At 42.9% G+C, this 18,410-nt stretch overlaps 1 protein-coding gene across 13 annotated transcripts in view; it reads left to right on the top strand.

Moving 5' to 3' along the window:
* The window catches only part of LOC123519092 (titin-like), a 148,153-nt gene that overhangs the window by 62,724 nt on the left and 67,019 nt on the right, over positions 1-18,410 (top strand). For 11 of the 13 annotated variants that reach the window (XM_045280288.1, XM_045280293.1, XM_045280289.1 and 8 more), the window contains exons 5-9: positions 725-886; positions 2,220-3,377; positions 5,944-6,009; positions 7,197-7,316; positions 11,976-12,074. In XM_045280288.1, coding sequence (XP_045136223.1) covers positions 725-886; positions 2,220-3,377; positions 5,944-6,009; positions 7,197-7,316; positions 11,976-12,074 — 1,605 coding nt within the window. The remainder of the gene's footprint in view (positions 1-724; positions 887-2,219; positions 3,378-5,943; positions 6,010-7,196; positions 7,317-11,975; positions 12,075-18,410) is intronic. The other 2 variants (XM_045280297.1, XM_045280299.1) reach the window with 2 other exon arrangements.

Below are 18,410 nucleotides of genomic sequence, written 5' to 3'. Positions count from 1 at the left end.
GCAGCAGCCGCAGCAGCAATATAAACTGTGGTGAGACAGGTGTGTGCTGTGGACGAGGCCGCGGCGTAGTCTGGTCTCTGGAGGCTGAATGAACAGAATGCATGTGATGAACCTAAATAACGTGTTGTTATACAGAATACTTCACGAGTTTTAAGGAGCTCCTGTAAGTCATTTGATCTTATCACTGCCCGGTTGGGTCTGTCATCCCGGGCGTGCCGCGCCGAGCTGGGCGGCGTGTCCATCACTCACGCTGCCACAGAGGTCGTGGTCCGCCCGGGCCACCGGAACGACTGATCTGCTAGCGTTACGAAAACTTGGCACCCGCGCCAGTGACGTAACACTAGCTCGTGCCAAACCGCGAAGCGCCCCGTGGTTGGGCTTCAGCTTAGCCTTGTTTGACGATCCTCTGATCAGATGCACAGCGTCGGCACCGCTGGCTTGTTCAGCACTGTAGATTATCTACGACCAATAGCATGGCACTCCTCCCTTAAGGTCCTGGAGGACGAACATAGGTCTTCCCTCCTCCGGGGTAATGCATGAACCATTCCTTAGCTTGTGTTGTAGCTCTCATAAAACACCCAACCCTTCCTCCCCCGTGTTTCACAACAGTTTTATTCCTTTGTGTTATGTTTCTGTTCCGTCCAGCCCTTCGCCCCATCGCGGCTTTCCGGCCCAGCTAATTCGTCCCTCTCCGCCCCACACAATCCTCTCGCCTTGTTTTCAGGCCGTGCATGAGACAGAGGACTTGCCTGTTGTGTCCGAGAATGGTAAGATTGAGCCCTGTGTTGAATCCCCCCAGGGAGCGCCAACAAGCCCAGCCTCCCCCTCCGCCTCCCCACCCTGTAGTCAGAGCATGACTCCCGCCGCCACTCCCGACACGGAGGCGGTGAGTAGCAACCTGAGGACAATTTCCCTGGAAAAGACAGTGTCTTTCTCTCCTTCTCTCTCAATCTTCCTGAATACAAACTCAGATAAGTATTTTTCACATGATTGCTTTTCTTTGAATGTCTTCATGGTTGCACAAAGTTTAAATTTATTTTTTTCTTTCTAAAAAAAAAAAAAAAAAAATCAATACCTCGTATTCATTAATTTCATGAAGCTGTCTTTGCTGAAAATATTCATCTCTAAATTCCTTCCTTTTAATTGTAAGATACTGAATCAGTAATTTTGCTGCCCAGCCCAGATTAGTTTCAATTCCCCGTCTGTTCCCATGGCCGGGCCCTCGTGGCTGTTGGTCAGGGCGGCACGGTTCTTACTTGAAAGTCATTATTGCTCCTCTGTGCCGCCCACCCAACGCACGTAGCGCTGCCCGACGCCTCTCTCTTGGCCTCTGTCTTGTTTAACTTGCCTAGGCACACACCATTTCCAGAACAACTTTTCATCCTGCTTTGATATTATTTGTCTTTTTATTCAGTACATTGATTCCTTTGTAATTTCTTTTGTAGCTGACACTGTACCGAGTGTACTCGATGAGGACTGAAGTGCACTTGAGAAGAAACAAAATACTAAAATGCTTTCTTTAAATAATTATTAACTATGTAAATTAGAATATTTTTCTTTATTGTTTTTTATTTTGCTTTACTCGACTTTTTCATGGTCAACAACAGGAGTTTGATCGTCAGTTTTGCCAAAAGTATTCAATTCTCTCGTTATTTCAAAAGTCGCCGTTTGCTTATTTTTATATACCATTGTGTTCCCTCGGTTGATCTCTCCCCATGTCGTCCCGCCTAACATGACAATGCATAAGTGTCCCCCTTTCCAGGAAGACAGTGGTGCACACACAGGTGGTGTGTGGTGTAGGCCAGCGAGTGTCTGAGGACTATTGGTGTTGTATTCGTACTGGTGTTGACCACATAATGACCCATTACCTTTGATTTTATTTATCTAATATGTCTCACTTTATTCTTTTGCCTTGCAGAATTATATTTTATTTTTCTTATTTAATAACAACCAATTTGGAGTCATCCCACACAACCATTCATGTCTTCCTTGTCTTAACGGCAAGCACACGCTCTCTCTAATGTTCCTAAGCAAACACCGCGACTCACCCTCACACTTCACAGTAACACTCAGGACGTCGGTGCCGCACTGTGATGCCTTACCTTCACCGCACGGCACCGACGTGTCCTTTGGCCTCCCTTTCCCCTTCCCCTTGTGTGCTGTGCCGGGCGGGCGGGCAGGCGGGCGCGATGCAAGGCTAACGTTCTTCCCGTTGGTAGCAAACAGTTACGAGCTCCCAGACCAGCCACACCAGCACCTCCTTCGAGTCCGCCGTCAGCATCCAGAGTACAGGGGCCGAACTGCAGGGCGCCGTCCAGCCACAAGCTATTCAGAACATCAGTAGTCAATCTCAAGCCGTCCACTCACAGAGCAGCAGCATCAACCAGTCTCACAGCACCATCAACGGCCACCAGACCATCCAGGCCACCACCGCCGTCAGTGGACAGCAAACCTTCCAGTCAGTGCAGAGCGTCAGCCAGACACAGTCCGCTCAAACCGTCGTCCAGTCTCAGGCGGCAGTCGGCATCAGCAGCGGCCAGCCTCTGTCTATCCAGGAGGTTCCCGCAGACCTGCCTCGCATAGAAGCTCCTTCCGTCGATGAAAACGCCAACTCCATTCCGGAAAACATCCCCGCACAACCTCAGCCTGAGCCGGTCCTTCAAGCTTCTCCCGCACCAGAACCATCTCAAGAGTCAGAGCCAGTTGCAGCACCAGAGCCAGTTGTAGTTTCAGAACCAGCGGCAGCACCAGAGCCAATCCCAGCCACGGTGCCAGAGCCAGTAGCTGCAGCACCAGAGCCAGTCGTTGAACCCGAACCGGCTGTGGTAGAAGAAGCAATTGCAGCTCCAGAACCACCTATGAGTTCAGAAGAGGCTGTAGCTCAAGAACCACCTGCATTACCGGAACCGGCAGTGCCAGAGACAGTGGTTCACGTGCAAGAGTCTGCTCCAGCTCCAGAACCAGAACCAGCAGTGGCAGCAGAGGAGAGATTGGCACCAGAACCACAACCAGCACAGGAAGAAATCGCCGAGGAGGCTCCACTAGTTGCCGTCTCTGAGCCCGTACCAGCGGCTGAGCCGGCACCAAGTGTCATGACCACGGGTAGCAGCGGTGGCGGCGGCGGTCCAGCGGTGGAGGAGATCAGCCAAGAGCACATCAAGGAACAGCTGCACGAAATCATTACCGAGATAGAGCAGCAAGTCCTCCCTGAACAGGAGCATGAGCAGCAGCAACAACAGCAGGAGGTACAGCAGGGAGGTGGTGATGGTGGTGTAGCTCAGACACTCACTAAGCCACCCGAGGAGGCACAGCCGGTGGTGGGGGAGGCTTGTCACCCCATGGAGGCTGAAGAGGTTAAATATGAATACTACGATGAGGTATTTCACACACAAAGTTTTTTTTACGTTATTTCCCACTTCTGAGTTCTTTATGTTTTTGTATCCCTTTCCCATCTCCCGTTTTCTTTAGGTAACCATTTCCTTATTTCATGAATAACTTATGTATTTTGAAGTATTTTGACCCCCCCCTCCCAGTGAGCCAAGCCACCAAGACTGGCCGGGACATCTTAACACATTGATGTATATTATTGTACATTATACAAACATTCATTTACACAGTTTTCTGGGCTTTTGGTGACTTTAAATGCGCAACACATATCTCCTTCCGCTTTTTTTTTATTGTGAAATTGTCCATATTATTTTTTTCTCTCATCGCTTCATTATTTTTGTTTGTTTTAATACGAAGAACACAACAACAAAAAAACACACATACACACACATTCAGCCTCTTCAGTAATGGTTTCCCTGTCCCTCCCTTCCACCACCGGCCCCTCGCGCGCCACTCCCCGCCGCCCCCCATCTCACCTTTCTCAGCCCTAACACACACCTGAGTCTGACAACACGGCACGGCGCCACCAGACAGACGGCCGCCGCCACACTCAGCGTATGCAGAGGGCGAGCAGGCGCAAGCTGACTATCGAGGCGGCAGGACCAACCCTCACTCTCTTTTAGCTCTTTCTGTCTACACACCTGGACACTCGTACACCTGGCGTAGTGTTCGTGTAGCCTCACCTGTCCGTCGTAGTTCTCAGCCAAACACTGCCTACAAGACTTCCCACACGTGGCGCGCTGTTCTCTAGTCTAGTCTGTATATACCGTAGTGAAGCTGAACTCCGGAGTACAGGATGTCACCGCTGCACCAAGCACGTCGCAGCCACCTAGTGTTGTGACGCATGCCGTGGCAGCCTTGCAGTAGCGGCCTTGCTCCTTCTGTGGTCTGATGATGTGGGAGACTTAGTATTAGTATTGTTTGCTTAGCATTAACATCTTCCTTACTTATGTTCCACTGACCGGCGACCAGTAACGTGACACTCGGAGAGACTCATCAACGACGGATTGCTTCAATATTTTAAATGGGATCTTGATTTCAGCATTACTCACTGCGACTGTGGAGAAAACCAGTAACTGGTGAAAATTTGTTATTAGGTCCTAATTTGTATAATGTATTTACGCAGTGACTGGTTTTCATGGTGAGCCTCACGATCCGTCACCACAGCCCGGAGAGTCGGGAGTTGCGCGGCAGCTGCCTCAAAATTTGGTTCGCGATGCCAGAATGATTTACTGAATTAAGTTTTGCAATGATTGGTTTGATGGTAACTCATTTTCAGATCATTTGCAGTGCAGACATTTAAGACGTCTTCAAGACAATGTTTGACCAAATATTTAGCGAAAATTGAATTAAATTAAGCCTGAAGTGTGGATGCATCCAGCGTCGAGCAGGAGGCGCTGTAGCGGTGGAGCTCCGGTGCATGAGTCGCCTTTGATTTTGTCCTCGTGTCGTGACGCTTTGTTCCTAAGCTCCAGTACAGGTCGGCGGAGGCTGAGCTCAGGTGTGACTCGCCGCCTTCCAGTAAGTGTTGTGGGGCAGGATCTGTAGTGATGATCCCAATACCAGCAAGACTGGACTGCCTCACCGGTGGTGACAGTGTTTCCACGTCCCTGGTGACTCCCCTTGTTCCAAAGCATGTCCGCATGTCAACGCCCGTAGCTGATAGATGGCCGCGCCTGTACTCAGTAATTCTTCTGTACATACATGAGCCGTGAACCCGTGTGGAGTATTCTTGCCTGGGTAGCGTCCAGTGCGGCGCGGAGCGTGATGCGTCCTGGAGCCTCAATGTGTTATTTGCCTACCTACACCGTAACGCAAACTGTAAAAGAAAAAAAGAAAAAAAGAAATAGATAAAAAGAAATAATAAACTTACATCATATGTCACCTTCGGTACAAATTCTTTATCTCCACATTTACTTTCCTCCCTCCCCTCGTTCTAGCATCCCCCTCCCCTCCCCTCCCCTCCTGGTCACGTAACACACCACCGCTGTCACCTGTCCTCAACGGTGCCAAATTACTATTCCCCCATCAAGGTGAGGCGTGACGTCCCGTGAGGCTCCAGGTGTGGCTGCAGCTCCGGTTGTTTCTTCCGGCTGTAGTCAGTCCACTCATCCACACAGTGTACAGAACTACTGCCACTACTACTCTAGCACATTAGCCTCACTTGTGCTAACCATCGGAAAAGCCTATGTAGGAATAAGTAGCGGTAGACGTAGTACATGTATGTAGCTTATATAGCAATAATAAGATAAGATAATATTGATTTGGATTAATAAAGTTAACAGTAATAAAGATAATGATAATATGAGTAATGATAATAATGATAAAAACTACACACTTTGCTTGAATTAAGAACACCAATCTTCAGTACTGCACAGAATCATTACTCTCTTCTTTTTTCGATTTGGTGAACATGTTTCCTGCAGTCATCTTCCCTGCTCCGCCTCGTGCTGGTAGCGGGGCGGTGAGGGGCTGAGTGGCCAATGTTAACACCAGACACTCGGCCTCACCCTCTCTGTGTCACCCACCACTGACACTCCTTTACCCTCTGCCCAGGATGGCGTCTTGCACCACACATGGAAGCCCAAGGGGAAGTACGAGGTGCCCAAGACCGTCATTCAGGTGAGTCACGGAGCGCAGGTGTGGTGAGTACAGGTGAGTCAGGTGTCAGGTTTGTGTTCTCTTCTTGGGGAAAGTCAGGACAGGTGAAGGAACACGTGAGGGGTTCAGGTGATGTAATTTGTCATGTCTCCTTTTTTTGTTTCCTTTTCCATAGTTGTCAAGAATTTTTAATCTGTGATATTGAAATTTTCCCTTTTCCTTAAATTGTTTATTGGATGTTTATAGTTTTATATATTTTTTCATTTCCGTTTTCTCTCACCTGTATGAAATAAACACAATGATTTTCTGCAGTATTATTCAGTATCTTGTTAATTAGTTTTAGCTAAATGGAAATTAGGAAGGAAGGAAAGGAATTTTGTTTTTTTTTTCATGTTTCATTGATATATAGTAGATGTATCGTGTGTGTGTGTGTGTGTGTGTGTGTGTGTGTGTGTGTGTGTGTGTGTGTGTGTGTGTGTGTGTGTGTGTGTGTCACAATTCCAATGTGTGCCAATCCTGCATCACCATCACATCACCACCACCTTCCCATGACACAATAATCACCACGCACCTCAAATAACAGGGATGGTCACTTGTCGCTCCGATGTGTGGCAAACCCTGGCAAGCTGACCACCACCACCACCACCACCACCACCACCATCTAGATTAAACTGAGGGTGCTTAGCATAGTAAACCGTCAAATTGTTATCATACACACATATTCATCTTGCACCATCAGTGGAATAACACACACACACACACACACACACACACACACACACACACACACACACACACACACACACACACACACACTCGTAGTTATATAGTAGATATAGAGTATACTGTGTGTGTGTGTGTGTGTGTGTTTGTGTGTGATCTCTTTTTTTATTAAGTCTTTCATTCTTTATGTTTATCTTTTCACTCCTCTTTTTTATATTTACTTTTATCGGTTTATGTAATTACATTGCATTGTATTTGTTTATCCATTTATTTATTCATTTATTTATATTTCCTTTCTTTCTTTATTTTAATTTTATTCTTTTTAGTCTCGTTTTGTGTGTATGTATCTGTTTCCTCTCAATTCTATCAGGCAGTCTGTTTGTCCCTACTCGTATTAATAATTTCCCTTTTCTTCTTTATTTAGCCTCTTTATCAAATTCTTCCCTCTCCTATCCATATGTTCATCCTCCGTCTGCCTTCCACAGTATGAGGACGTGGTGCCCATCGCTGTGCCTGACGTCACCATGTCACTAAAGCCACAAGCTCCTAAACCCGCTCCTCCCCCGCCCGAGCCCGAGCCACCCAAGCCAGAGCCGCAGCCCATGGTAAGGAACAGTTCCGGGTGTTCTGACAGCGGGAATCTTGTGTTGTTTGTTGATATCCCTCACAACTCTTATAGATCCTTCATGTTTAGTGTTACGTCCCTTTGGCGAAAGCCTCAGGTGATTCACTGTGATGTATTTAGTGATGTTGTCATCTGTTGGTGTAGTACTCCAGACATATGCAATTTTAAGTCTTAAGCTTCCAATGATTCACTATGATGTATTTAGTGTTACGTTGTCATCTCTTGGCTTAGCACTCCAGACATGCAATTTTAAGTTTTATTGTAGTTTTATTTGTTTTATTTTTTTGTAAGAGTATTGATGTAGTTAAGGAAATACACAATAGAAGTAGTTCTAGTTATTGTTGTAGTAGTAGTATGAGATTATGTCAGGTCATTTGAATTATATTTATATTTCAATAACATTGTGTAGTGGTAGGAGTATTGGTAGGAACGGAAAGAGTAAGAACAGTATTTGAAGACCCAAAATGCAAGGCAGTCTCAGTGTATGATGGCCCAGATGCCTTCCTTTAACATCATTCAAGAACCCGTGTACGGCATCAAAATCAGATTCTCATATTTGTCTTAATGCCAAGGACCTTCCCAGCGTTTACTTAGCAGCCAGACAAGAAGACACTATATATGGACGCCAGTTATACAGTCACCAGAGAACACTAATAGATGTCCTGAGATTCCTGAAGGTGAAACATAGTAATACTTAATAGTCTCTTGAGGAAATTGTACTGATCACTGTGCCTGGAGTGAAGAGACACTAAACTCATCCTCATCTCCAGTCAAACCTCCACGTTCAAGTATTGTGTTCACTCTTTCCACCTCTGCCGTGTCTTCTTTTCTAATTTAGGATATTACATATTTGACGGAGGAGCTCGGGCCAAAATAGTCCATAATCCAAAAGCCACAAGATGAAAAATAACTAGCTAACCAAAGACAGCAAAAATGTATATGGAACTTCTCGCAGATAAACCAGAATAATTACAGTTCCTTGATATGTAGGAAGTGGCCAGCTCTTGTATGTGAGGAGATGAGGAAAAAATAGAAATTATTCCATTAACGCCACAACAGCTAAGGTCATATGGCGTCACTAGGGTTAACAGGAGAACGCTACATCTCCCACCGGGTAACTAGGTTTGGCAAAGATTCGAATACTACTAACCGCCTCAACCAACTATATACGCCACCCATCCACCGAGGTGAGGGAAGAGGTGTTCATAAAAAGTAGATTAGAATAGACAGATAATGATGACAAATATCGTGGTAAACTGACGAAATAATACCAGATTCCAGTGAAACTACGTGAAGAGTGAAATTCCGTGGGAGTCAAGATGGAAACGTACGAATAGAATAAAGACACTACGGGACGGCGATGAAAGTGACACGAAACTGTTGCTTGGAAGTCGCATTTTGACCAGTGATGAAAGATAGGGCAGTAAATTGAGAGGAAAAATCAAACTCCAGTGAGGACTATGCGAACAGTTGATTTCCCATAGTCAAGAGCTTGAAAAATATAATGATAACACTGCGGGACGTGGCACAAGCATCAATACTCTGCACAAGTGGCATCGTTTAATGAGGACAATGATGAGCTTAATGGGCTCGCTGCAGCCACTTGAACGTGTTGCTTAGAGTGTTTGTGTTTACATCCCCACTTCCCAACCTATTTTAAACCGCTCTCCAACGATAACCTAATGACTTTGAAAGAAGGTATTGGAGGCGCCGCTAGAAATGGGAGATGTGCGTTGTTGCGTTGTTCAGACTCGGCCGTTGTTACAAGAAAAAAAAAATGTAGATTGAAAAGAGAAAGTAACTCTGAAAATTTTAATTAAACATGTAAATGAAACAATGGACCTTCCAAAGATAAAAAAAAAAAAAAAAAATAGCTTGCAGATTCTGTAGGGCAATGGAAGGAGAAAAAATCTTTATAAGAAAAAGATTAAAAAAATTATATCGGAGACATTGAGGATAAAAAGAAATATGAATGAATAAGAAATGATATAAGAAAAAAAAAGACAAGTCAAATAAACTTAAAAGAAATAAATGCATCTACTGAGAGCTAAAAAAAAAATCAATAAATATAATAAAGAAAAGCAGGAAAAGAATAGTAAAATTAATTAATACATGGATATTCTGAGGGCAAGACACAAATAAATTAATATGCAGATAGATAAAACCCGTAGGAGAAATACAAGACACAAGAAGTAAACGTATCAAAATAAAGTGTGCTCAGTTGACACTTACACCCGAAACCTGGACAACATCGAGGATAAAACCTTCTCTAACTGAATAAAACATAATCCACAGTCACCAGAAACAGAATCCACTGCCACTATTTGTCTTGAGATGTGGTTTGATTCTATATGTTCTAGTCTATGTGATCTATACACCATTGGAACCTTATTTAAACTGGATCAGAAGGCTTTATGAAATGTACACCTATAGATATTAGTATTGCTTCTACACTTGTGGAATCCCTTTAGTTTTGGTCCAGAATTATTTTTTTCTAATTTGTACACCTATAAAGCCTCACTAATTTAGGCCCAGATGGACTTAATTCTTCCTCTTCACTTGTGGAATCTCATTAATTTAGGTTCGGAAGGTGTTATCTTACTTGTACATATGTGAAACTTCTGTGCACCTGTGGAACTTCATTAATTTGTGTCCTGGTGGCCTTAATTCTACTTGTTCACCTTTGGAATCTCATAAATTTAGTTTCTGAAGGCGCAATATTATTTGTACATGTGTGGAACCTCATTACTTTAGGTCCAGAAGGCCTTATCTTACGTGTACCCGTCTGGAACCTCACTAATTTAAGTCCAGGTGTCCTTAATCTTATATGATATCATTAATTTTGATTCTGTGGTCTCATCTTGCCTATACATTTGTGAAACCTCATTTAAATAGGTCCAAGGTGCTTTATTTCACTCATACCTGTGGAAGCTCATTGATTTTTGTTTTGGAGGCTTTATTTTATCTGTACAGCTGTGGAACCCCGTCTAGATTGGTCCAGAACACTTGATATTGTTCATACACCTGTTTTACCTAATTAATTTTGGTTCAAAAGGTTTTAACAACTTCATTGATTTTGGTACTGCGGGCTTCATCTGGGCAGGTCATCTATGAAGCCTCTTTTGAATTTCTCCGGGAAGGCAGTATCTTGTTTTTACACTTGTAGAACCTCATAAATTCTTGTTCAGGAGGCTCGACGTGACGCTTGCAGTTGCCTAATTTTGTGTGTACATAAGGAAGTTTTTGAAATTTTGATAGAGGTTTTATCTTACCTGTTCACGTGTAGAATGTAATCATTTTTGGTCTAAGAGGGTACACCTGATCTAATGTATATCTGTGAAGCCCTATTAATTTACATCCAGAAAGCTTCACCTGACGTTCTGCAATCTTGGAACTCTATTAATCTTGGTTCATGAAGTTTCATCTTAAATGTTTACCAGTGGAGCTTCTTTGGTTGTCATTCAGAAAGCTTCATCTGATCTGTGTGTCTGTGTAACCAGTAATATTGATTGAGAATGCTTCACAAGACCAGTATTTGTGGAACTTTTCTATTGTTCAAGAGATTTAATTTTTATCTCTGCATCCGTGGAAGTTTGTTTTTTCGAGTGTAATTCAAGACATGATGAAGTGTGGGACAAGACGGCTCAGATGATTTAAAGGCAACTAACACGTGACAATCTTGACTACTTCGTCGTAATTTTACTTGATGGGCTTTTCACCCTCACACATCAGGTGGAGGATACCAACGGGAAGCCACACTCTGTTGATGCACCAGCCCATAAGTATTTTCATAGGTAATAAACGCTAACAACAAGAACTGGCTGGAAAGTGCAACATAAGCATCAATATATCACTGTCTGACGGAACCACAAAAACTGTTACTCAAGCATGGAGAAAGATAAAGTCTCCAAGATAATGAGCAATGCCACGTCTAAATGTTTCAGTATTTTCACACAAATTCTCTGGCTTCTTCTGGTTATAGATACTCAAGAAAATTTTCATTTTTTAATTATTACTACACAAGAATAACAATCACTACACGATCATAGTTTCCTTTCCTGATGATAGTAACTGTTATCTTATTTCATTTCATCCTGGGTTTTGTATTTTTTTTATTTCCCTTTATTCATCTTTGTTTTCTTTTCATTTCGTTATTTCACCTTCATGTGATGTAGATTTACCACATTTTTCAATCTCAGGCAAATCCCACAGCAGAGGCAGGTCAGTAACGCCTTGACTGTTTGCATCAGGCGTAGGTGTTGATGGACGAGAGTCAGGAAGGGAAGTAAAAGTAAAACAGAAGCTATGGGAAACAACTGTGGTGAAGGAGAAAAATCCTGGTGTTTTTGTTTGATTGGAGAGTATAATGGCCAGATAATGGAAGGAAGAAATATCAATATTGTTCTAGTAAAAGTGGTGATAATGATGGTGATGTCGCTGTTAGTGGTGGTAGTAGTAGTAGTAGTAGTAGTAGTAGTAATTGTTGTTATTGTTATAGTAGAGGTTACAGTGATAATAGTGTAAACAGTAATTATTGTCGTTGAAGCTGTAGCAGTAGCAACATTAAAAATACACGTTAACATTAGCACCATTCCTCGCCTCCTGGTGGCAGACAATCCTAACACAAGTGTCCCCACAGGTGGAGATGCACCATGAGCCCTCAAACCTCACCAATGGCGCTGTCTCCCCCATCGAGATTCCTGAAGGCATCCCGCTGCTGGCTCGCATCCTTCCAAAGGTAAGTGTGGCCCCTGTCTGTCTGTCTGTCTGTCTGTCTATTTGTCTATCATGTCTTTTTTCCGTATTTCTGTTTGTCTGTCTGTGTCTGTCTGTCTATTTATATATCATGTCTTTTTTCCGTATCATAAAAGCAGCTGCAATATTCTATCATGACAATACATTTCTAAGTAGTGCCGTGTTTCTGTGTTTGATATGGAACCTAATGGATCTTCAGTTGTGGTGGTGCTGTTGTGTGATGATTCCTTCGTTTCAGTTGCTGTTTCGTTTTCATATGAGAAGCTTGTTGTTTTTCTACTTATTCACAACACTTGAGTTCTCCAGTCAGTGTGTATGAGAAAGTCTGTTTTAAGAATATTAACGTATGACAAGACAAGACCAGCAGTCAGTAGAAATGTAAGCTTAATACATGTGAGATCTGATAGTAAGATGCTTAGCCGTCACTGTTGTGCGTGGGGAGGTTTATGAAGTCTTAAGTCTGTGGTGGCCTCTTACTCTGGATGCTTTTACTCTTGTACCATATTTCACGATCGAGCATTCAAACTACACACGAGGAATCGGTTATGAAATTGTTTGCATTTTTCAGTCTCATCGTCAGCTCATGGAATGTTATTATTCGAGACGTGATGGACTGCAACACTTCACATACGTTAAGACATCGTCTACATGCATGAATATTTTACCTCAAATTCTCAATATCAACGTTTGTTGCAAAATAAGAGTCTTGCCTCCTTGTGATGGGGCATTTAATTTCATCTACTTTCATTCTTTGCTATAGAATTTTGCTTCGGGATTTTACATCATTTAACCTGCAGAGTATTCATATCAAACAGGTTTCTTGTTTGACTTATGTCAGAAAGAGTGGAGGGCGGGAAGAGAGCTTTCTCCTTTGCTGTCCTTTTCTTCTATTATTTTCTCAGTAAGTAGTCATATGGCCAGGGCACCTCGTGAGGACAGCATGGTCTGTTGTGGCCTGTCCTTCTATGTAAATGTAACTTTATCCAATTCCTAACCAGTCATATATGTCCCTGTAACAAAATGAATGATGTTTCAAAAGAGACATAAGAGTTTTTGGAATCTTTTGTTTATTTTTTGGGAGCTACATTGTGAACGAAACCTTTCTTTTCTGTTTCGATGCCCTTGACCAGGCTCCTTGTCAGGTATTAAACACATACACTGCACTTATAACTCCTATGGTCTGCGCGCACAACTTTCATGAGTCGCGCCACTGTGTTGATCCACTTCATGTTGTGCGTATACCTGTGTGTCCAGCCTTCTCACCTGTGTCTAGTCTTCTTCTGATTCGCGTACTTTCCCTTTGAGTCTATACAGATGCGTTTCTTTCTCCTTTGTTGTTAAATAAACTTTTATCTCCGTGTTTTATCTAAATATTTGCTGTAATTTTGAAGATCTATATAGTTTTGGTTTGTTTTTTAATGTTCACCTGCACCAGCTTAGGAATTGTGCTTAGTACTCATCCATCTATATATCTGTATCTATCTATCTATCTATCTATCCGTCTGTTTACGGATTCGTCTGTCTGTCTGTGTCTGTCTACGAGAACTAATTCATTTTCTTCTCCTCCTTGTTGTTGTTGTTATTGGTGGTGGTGGTTGTGATTATCCTGTTCTTCATTTTTTCCTCCTTGTTTCCGAATTCTAGTATCATAGAGAACTTGTACTGCTTCTCGATATACTATTATCATATGAGTTATGTACGTGCAATGTAAACCAAAATAATGAAAACGAATTTGATGTTACAATGAATAAATAAATAAATAAATAACGATAATAATGGTCAGCGTGACGAAGATAACGACATGAATCCACGATAATGATACGAGTTTTCACAATAACGATACGAGTTTCCACGATAACAATACGAGTTTCCACAATAACGATACGAGTTTTCACAATAACAATACGTTTCCACGATAACGATGCGATTTCACGATAATGATACGAGTTTCCACGATAACAATACGAGTTTCGACAATAACGATACGAGTTTCTACGATAACGATGCGATTCCACGATAATGATACGAGTTTCCACGATAACAATACGAGTTTCCACAATAACGATACGAGTTTCCACGATAACGATGCGATTTCACGATAACGATACGAGTTTCCACGATAACAATACGAGTTTCCACGATAACAATACGAGTTTCCACAATAACAATACGAGTTTCCAAGATAACGATGCGATTCCACGATAATGATACGAGTTTTCACGATAACAATACGAGTTTCCGCAATAACGATACGAGTTTCTACGATAACGATACGATTCCAAAATAACGATGCGAGTGTCCACGATAACGATATGAGTTTCCACGATAACGATGCGAGTTTCCACGATAATGATAAAAGTTTCCACGATAACGATGCGATTCCAGCTTCCACGATAACGGTACGAGTTTCCACGATAACGATACGAGTTTCCATGATAACGATGCGATTCCGGTTTCCACGATAACAATTCGATTTCACGATAACGATGTTGGCGTAGCTATAGTTGTACGCTATTGAAGTCAACTTACCTACATGGGCACTAGGACGAATCCTTCCTCCCCAAGGGTCCTCCCCAGCAGTCCCGTGGGCGTGAGAGCAGTGACAATGCAACCTTACCGCACCTCACACGGGTCACCATGAGCAATAACCCACCACACACCACGTCCCAGCCACTTTCATGAAGTGAATCCTCTCATCCCTAAAGGACCCCCTCGTCCTGCCAGTGTCTGGTGCATGGCGCACAGCGTGCCACACACCACGCCCCAGCCACTGTCATGAAGTGAGTCCTCTCACCCCTAAAGGACCCCTCGTCCTGCCAGTGTCTGGTGCATGGCCCACAGCTTGGCCTCGTTCATGTCGAGTTGTTCAGCCCGGTGCCATCACAAGCCAGGGACCCGTACACACCCTCCACCAGACTGTATGGAAGGAGCCCTTATCACCCCTTTAGGACTCCCTCTATCTGGTGAAGAGTAGACATTGATCCTCTGCTCATGGCGACCCCTTGCCTAGTGTGAGGCGCTGCAAGTGGATGGCTATAGTGAAGCTTGAGGCCGCCAAGGAAAAGAAGGACCTGGTGCCAGTTCCCTGCCTTGGGCCCCAGGCCAGACCCGACAGCAACCTTCTCCCCCAGTGGGGCGCCCAAGGCCGTCACGGCCCTCGAACCGAATATAAAATCATCGATTGCAAATGAAAAATGGTTTTAGTTTGAATGTGTTCAAGAGAGGGCTGACAATGAAACACGGCGAGTCAGATTTGCTCCAGAGTATTAGTGTACCTCGCATGTTTCCTGCCTGTGAATATGCGCTTGTTCGTTTGTGACTGGATAGAAACGGTAATCCAATCACAGATTGCTTCGATACCTCTACCTGTCAAGTCATCCACCGAATCTTGGTGTTTTTAATAATATTGAATTAGAATTACTCTTAAATTTTGCATAGATAAAGCTTGCAAACTATTGCTAAAATGCAACTGCCTTCGTCTCGTCTGTGATTTCGTAATAAAGCCGTTGAACTAACATCTGAATGGTTGTTTATAGATTCAGTGCCAATAAGCATGTAAAATCACGGAAGGGAGCGCAGGTCGCCCATCGAGACATTGACTGTGCGGAAGTGAAGTGTGCTGTTGCCATATGTGCTGTACCTTGCTGAGGCGGGACCGGAGCTCCGACACTCGAACAGACATTCCACTCATGCTTCACACATTCTAACTAGACTTTCTCTCCAAACCAAGACAAGTGTTTTCCTTGTCTCTTGACAAAAAAGGAAGTTTTTTTGTTGTTGTAGATCATATGTAATGTAAAGCATAGATCGCATACCAAAGTGACTTCATATCACGTATATCGCATAACACACACACACACACACACACACACACACACACACACACACACACACACACACACACACACACACACACACACACACACACACACACACACTCGACCGTAGTAGGTAGTTTTCAAATTGCACTTAATGAAGTAGTAGCAGGTGTATAGCGGCCGTCCTTTCAGCTCCAGGTGTTGCGAGGAGTGTGGTGATGGTGGTGATGTGGTGTGGTGTTGGCAGGTAGGCGGGTGAAGAGAAACATAATTTTAGCAACACAAGATTTTCTGACTTTCTTTTTTCGTGTAGACGAATTGAGAAATATATATATATATATATATATATATATATATATATATATATATATATATATATATATATATATATATATATATATATATATATATATATATATATATATATATATATATATATATATATATATATATATATATATATATATATATATATATATATATATATATATATATATATATATATATATATATATATATATATATATATATATATATATATATATATATATATATATATATATATATATATATATATATATATATATATATATATATATATATATATATATATATATATATATATATATATATATATATATATAAAGCGGATTTTAGGCAGTTTGTACGTTTAGCTGAATACTTGCCTCGTTGCCAATACTCATGAACATATACTTTGCGGAGGAGTGGTGGTGGTGGTGGTGGTGGTTTTGGTGGCGGCCAGCGGCAGGGAATGTGGTGTGTTTTCCGCGAATACTGAAGACTAAACACTGCATTTTTAAACCTTCCAGTAACTTTATCCCGACAACTTTCAACAGGGTCCAGCTGGTCTACCAGAAGTTATACACGTTTTTAAGAGTGCTGTAATGTATCTAGTACCTCCATCACAATCAAGCACACATGAGAACCCAACTGACACACGCAACACACACACACACACACACACACACACACACACACACACACACACACACACACACACACACACACACACACACACACACACACACACACACACACATAAGCGGCAAGGCAAATGGGCAAGCCTCTTAATGTGTGGCCCCTGTTCATCTAGCAGTAAATAGGTACGGGATGTAACTCGAGGGGTTGTGGCCTCGCTTTCCCGGTGTGTGTTGTGTGTTGATGTGGTCTCAGTCCTACCCGAAGATCGGTCTATGAGCTCTGAGCTCGCTCCGTAATGGGGAAGACTGGCTGGGTGACGAGCAGGCGACCGAGGTGAATTACACACACACACACACACACACACACACACACACACACACACACACACACACACACACACACACACACACACAGCTACGGCCCGGTAGCTCAGTGGTTAGAGCGCTGGCTTCACAAGCCAGATGACCGTGTAGCCCCTGTTCACCTAGCAGTGAGTAGGTACGGGACGTAAATCGAGGAGTTGTGACTTTGTTGTCTCAGGCCTATCCGAAGATCGGAAATAATGAGCTCTGAGCTCGTTCCGTAGGGTACCGTCTGGCTGTCTCGTCATAGACTGCAGCAGATCAAACAGTGAATTACACACACACACACACACACACACACACACACACACACACACACACACACACACACACACGCAACATTCCTGACAGCTTTTAACCCCTTTAGTACCATAACGCGTTTTATACAGCTTCAGAAACTTATGTGGGGGGATTAAAATATTGAAGACTCTGGCTACTAATCTTCTGACCTCCATAGGCCCTTCCTAATGTCAGTAAAATGGTCTGATCAAAATCCACACAAATATCAAGATAAAATTGTGTCCCAGTACTGAAGGGGTTAGGAGAAACTATAGGATCAAGGAGAAGTTACATGAATTTCAATGATCCAAGGGGTAGTTTACGTAATAGATATTTCTTACCATCAATACAACAAGTCATGATAATCTAACTGATCAACTCTGGCCTTTAGAAACACGCTTATTGACATCCTGGGCTCCTATTCTCAAACACTTATAGGCTTCACCTACACTATTTCTAAAGGCTTTATTTATATTGACACGAATTTTTTTCTTACATGTTTTTTATGATTTTAGAGACGGATTAACAAGATTTCCACTTTATTAATTGGAGAAACACTCTTGAAAACCCCGCTAATCATCTCTGTGGGCTTCGAAAATAGTCGCGGTGAGAGAGCAGATCGTTTCTGAATATGGGCCCTGAAGGCCTAATTAATTCGTGTGTAATTACGAATATATTGTTTCTAGTAAATTATTGTCTTCTCTCATGGCGTTCTCTTATTCTATATAAATAATGGTGTTGCTTGAAATTATGTGAGAACGCTGTGGTGGGAGGTGTGCAATGACGAAGAGACAGGAGCCGTGCAGGGGAGAGCAGGAGGCAGTATTGGGTCAGACAGATGAGCGGGTGTCACGCGGATCGCCGAGTTCCCTCATGTGGTCTAGAGCCGTTCATTGTATTGGCCACCTGGCGTGAGGT

This window comes from Portunus trituberculatus, chromosome 44 (assembly GCF_017591435.1).
Source record: "Portunus trituberculatus isolate SZX2019 chromosome 44, ASM1759143v1, whole genome shotgun sequence".
Lineage (NCBI taxonomy): Eukaryota > Metazoa > Arthropoda > Malacostraca > Decapoda > Portunidae > Portunus > Portunus trituberculatus.
This window is presented reverse-complemented; position numbering and strand designations above follow the sequence as displayed.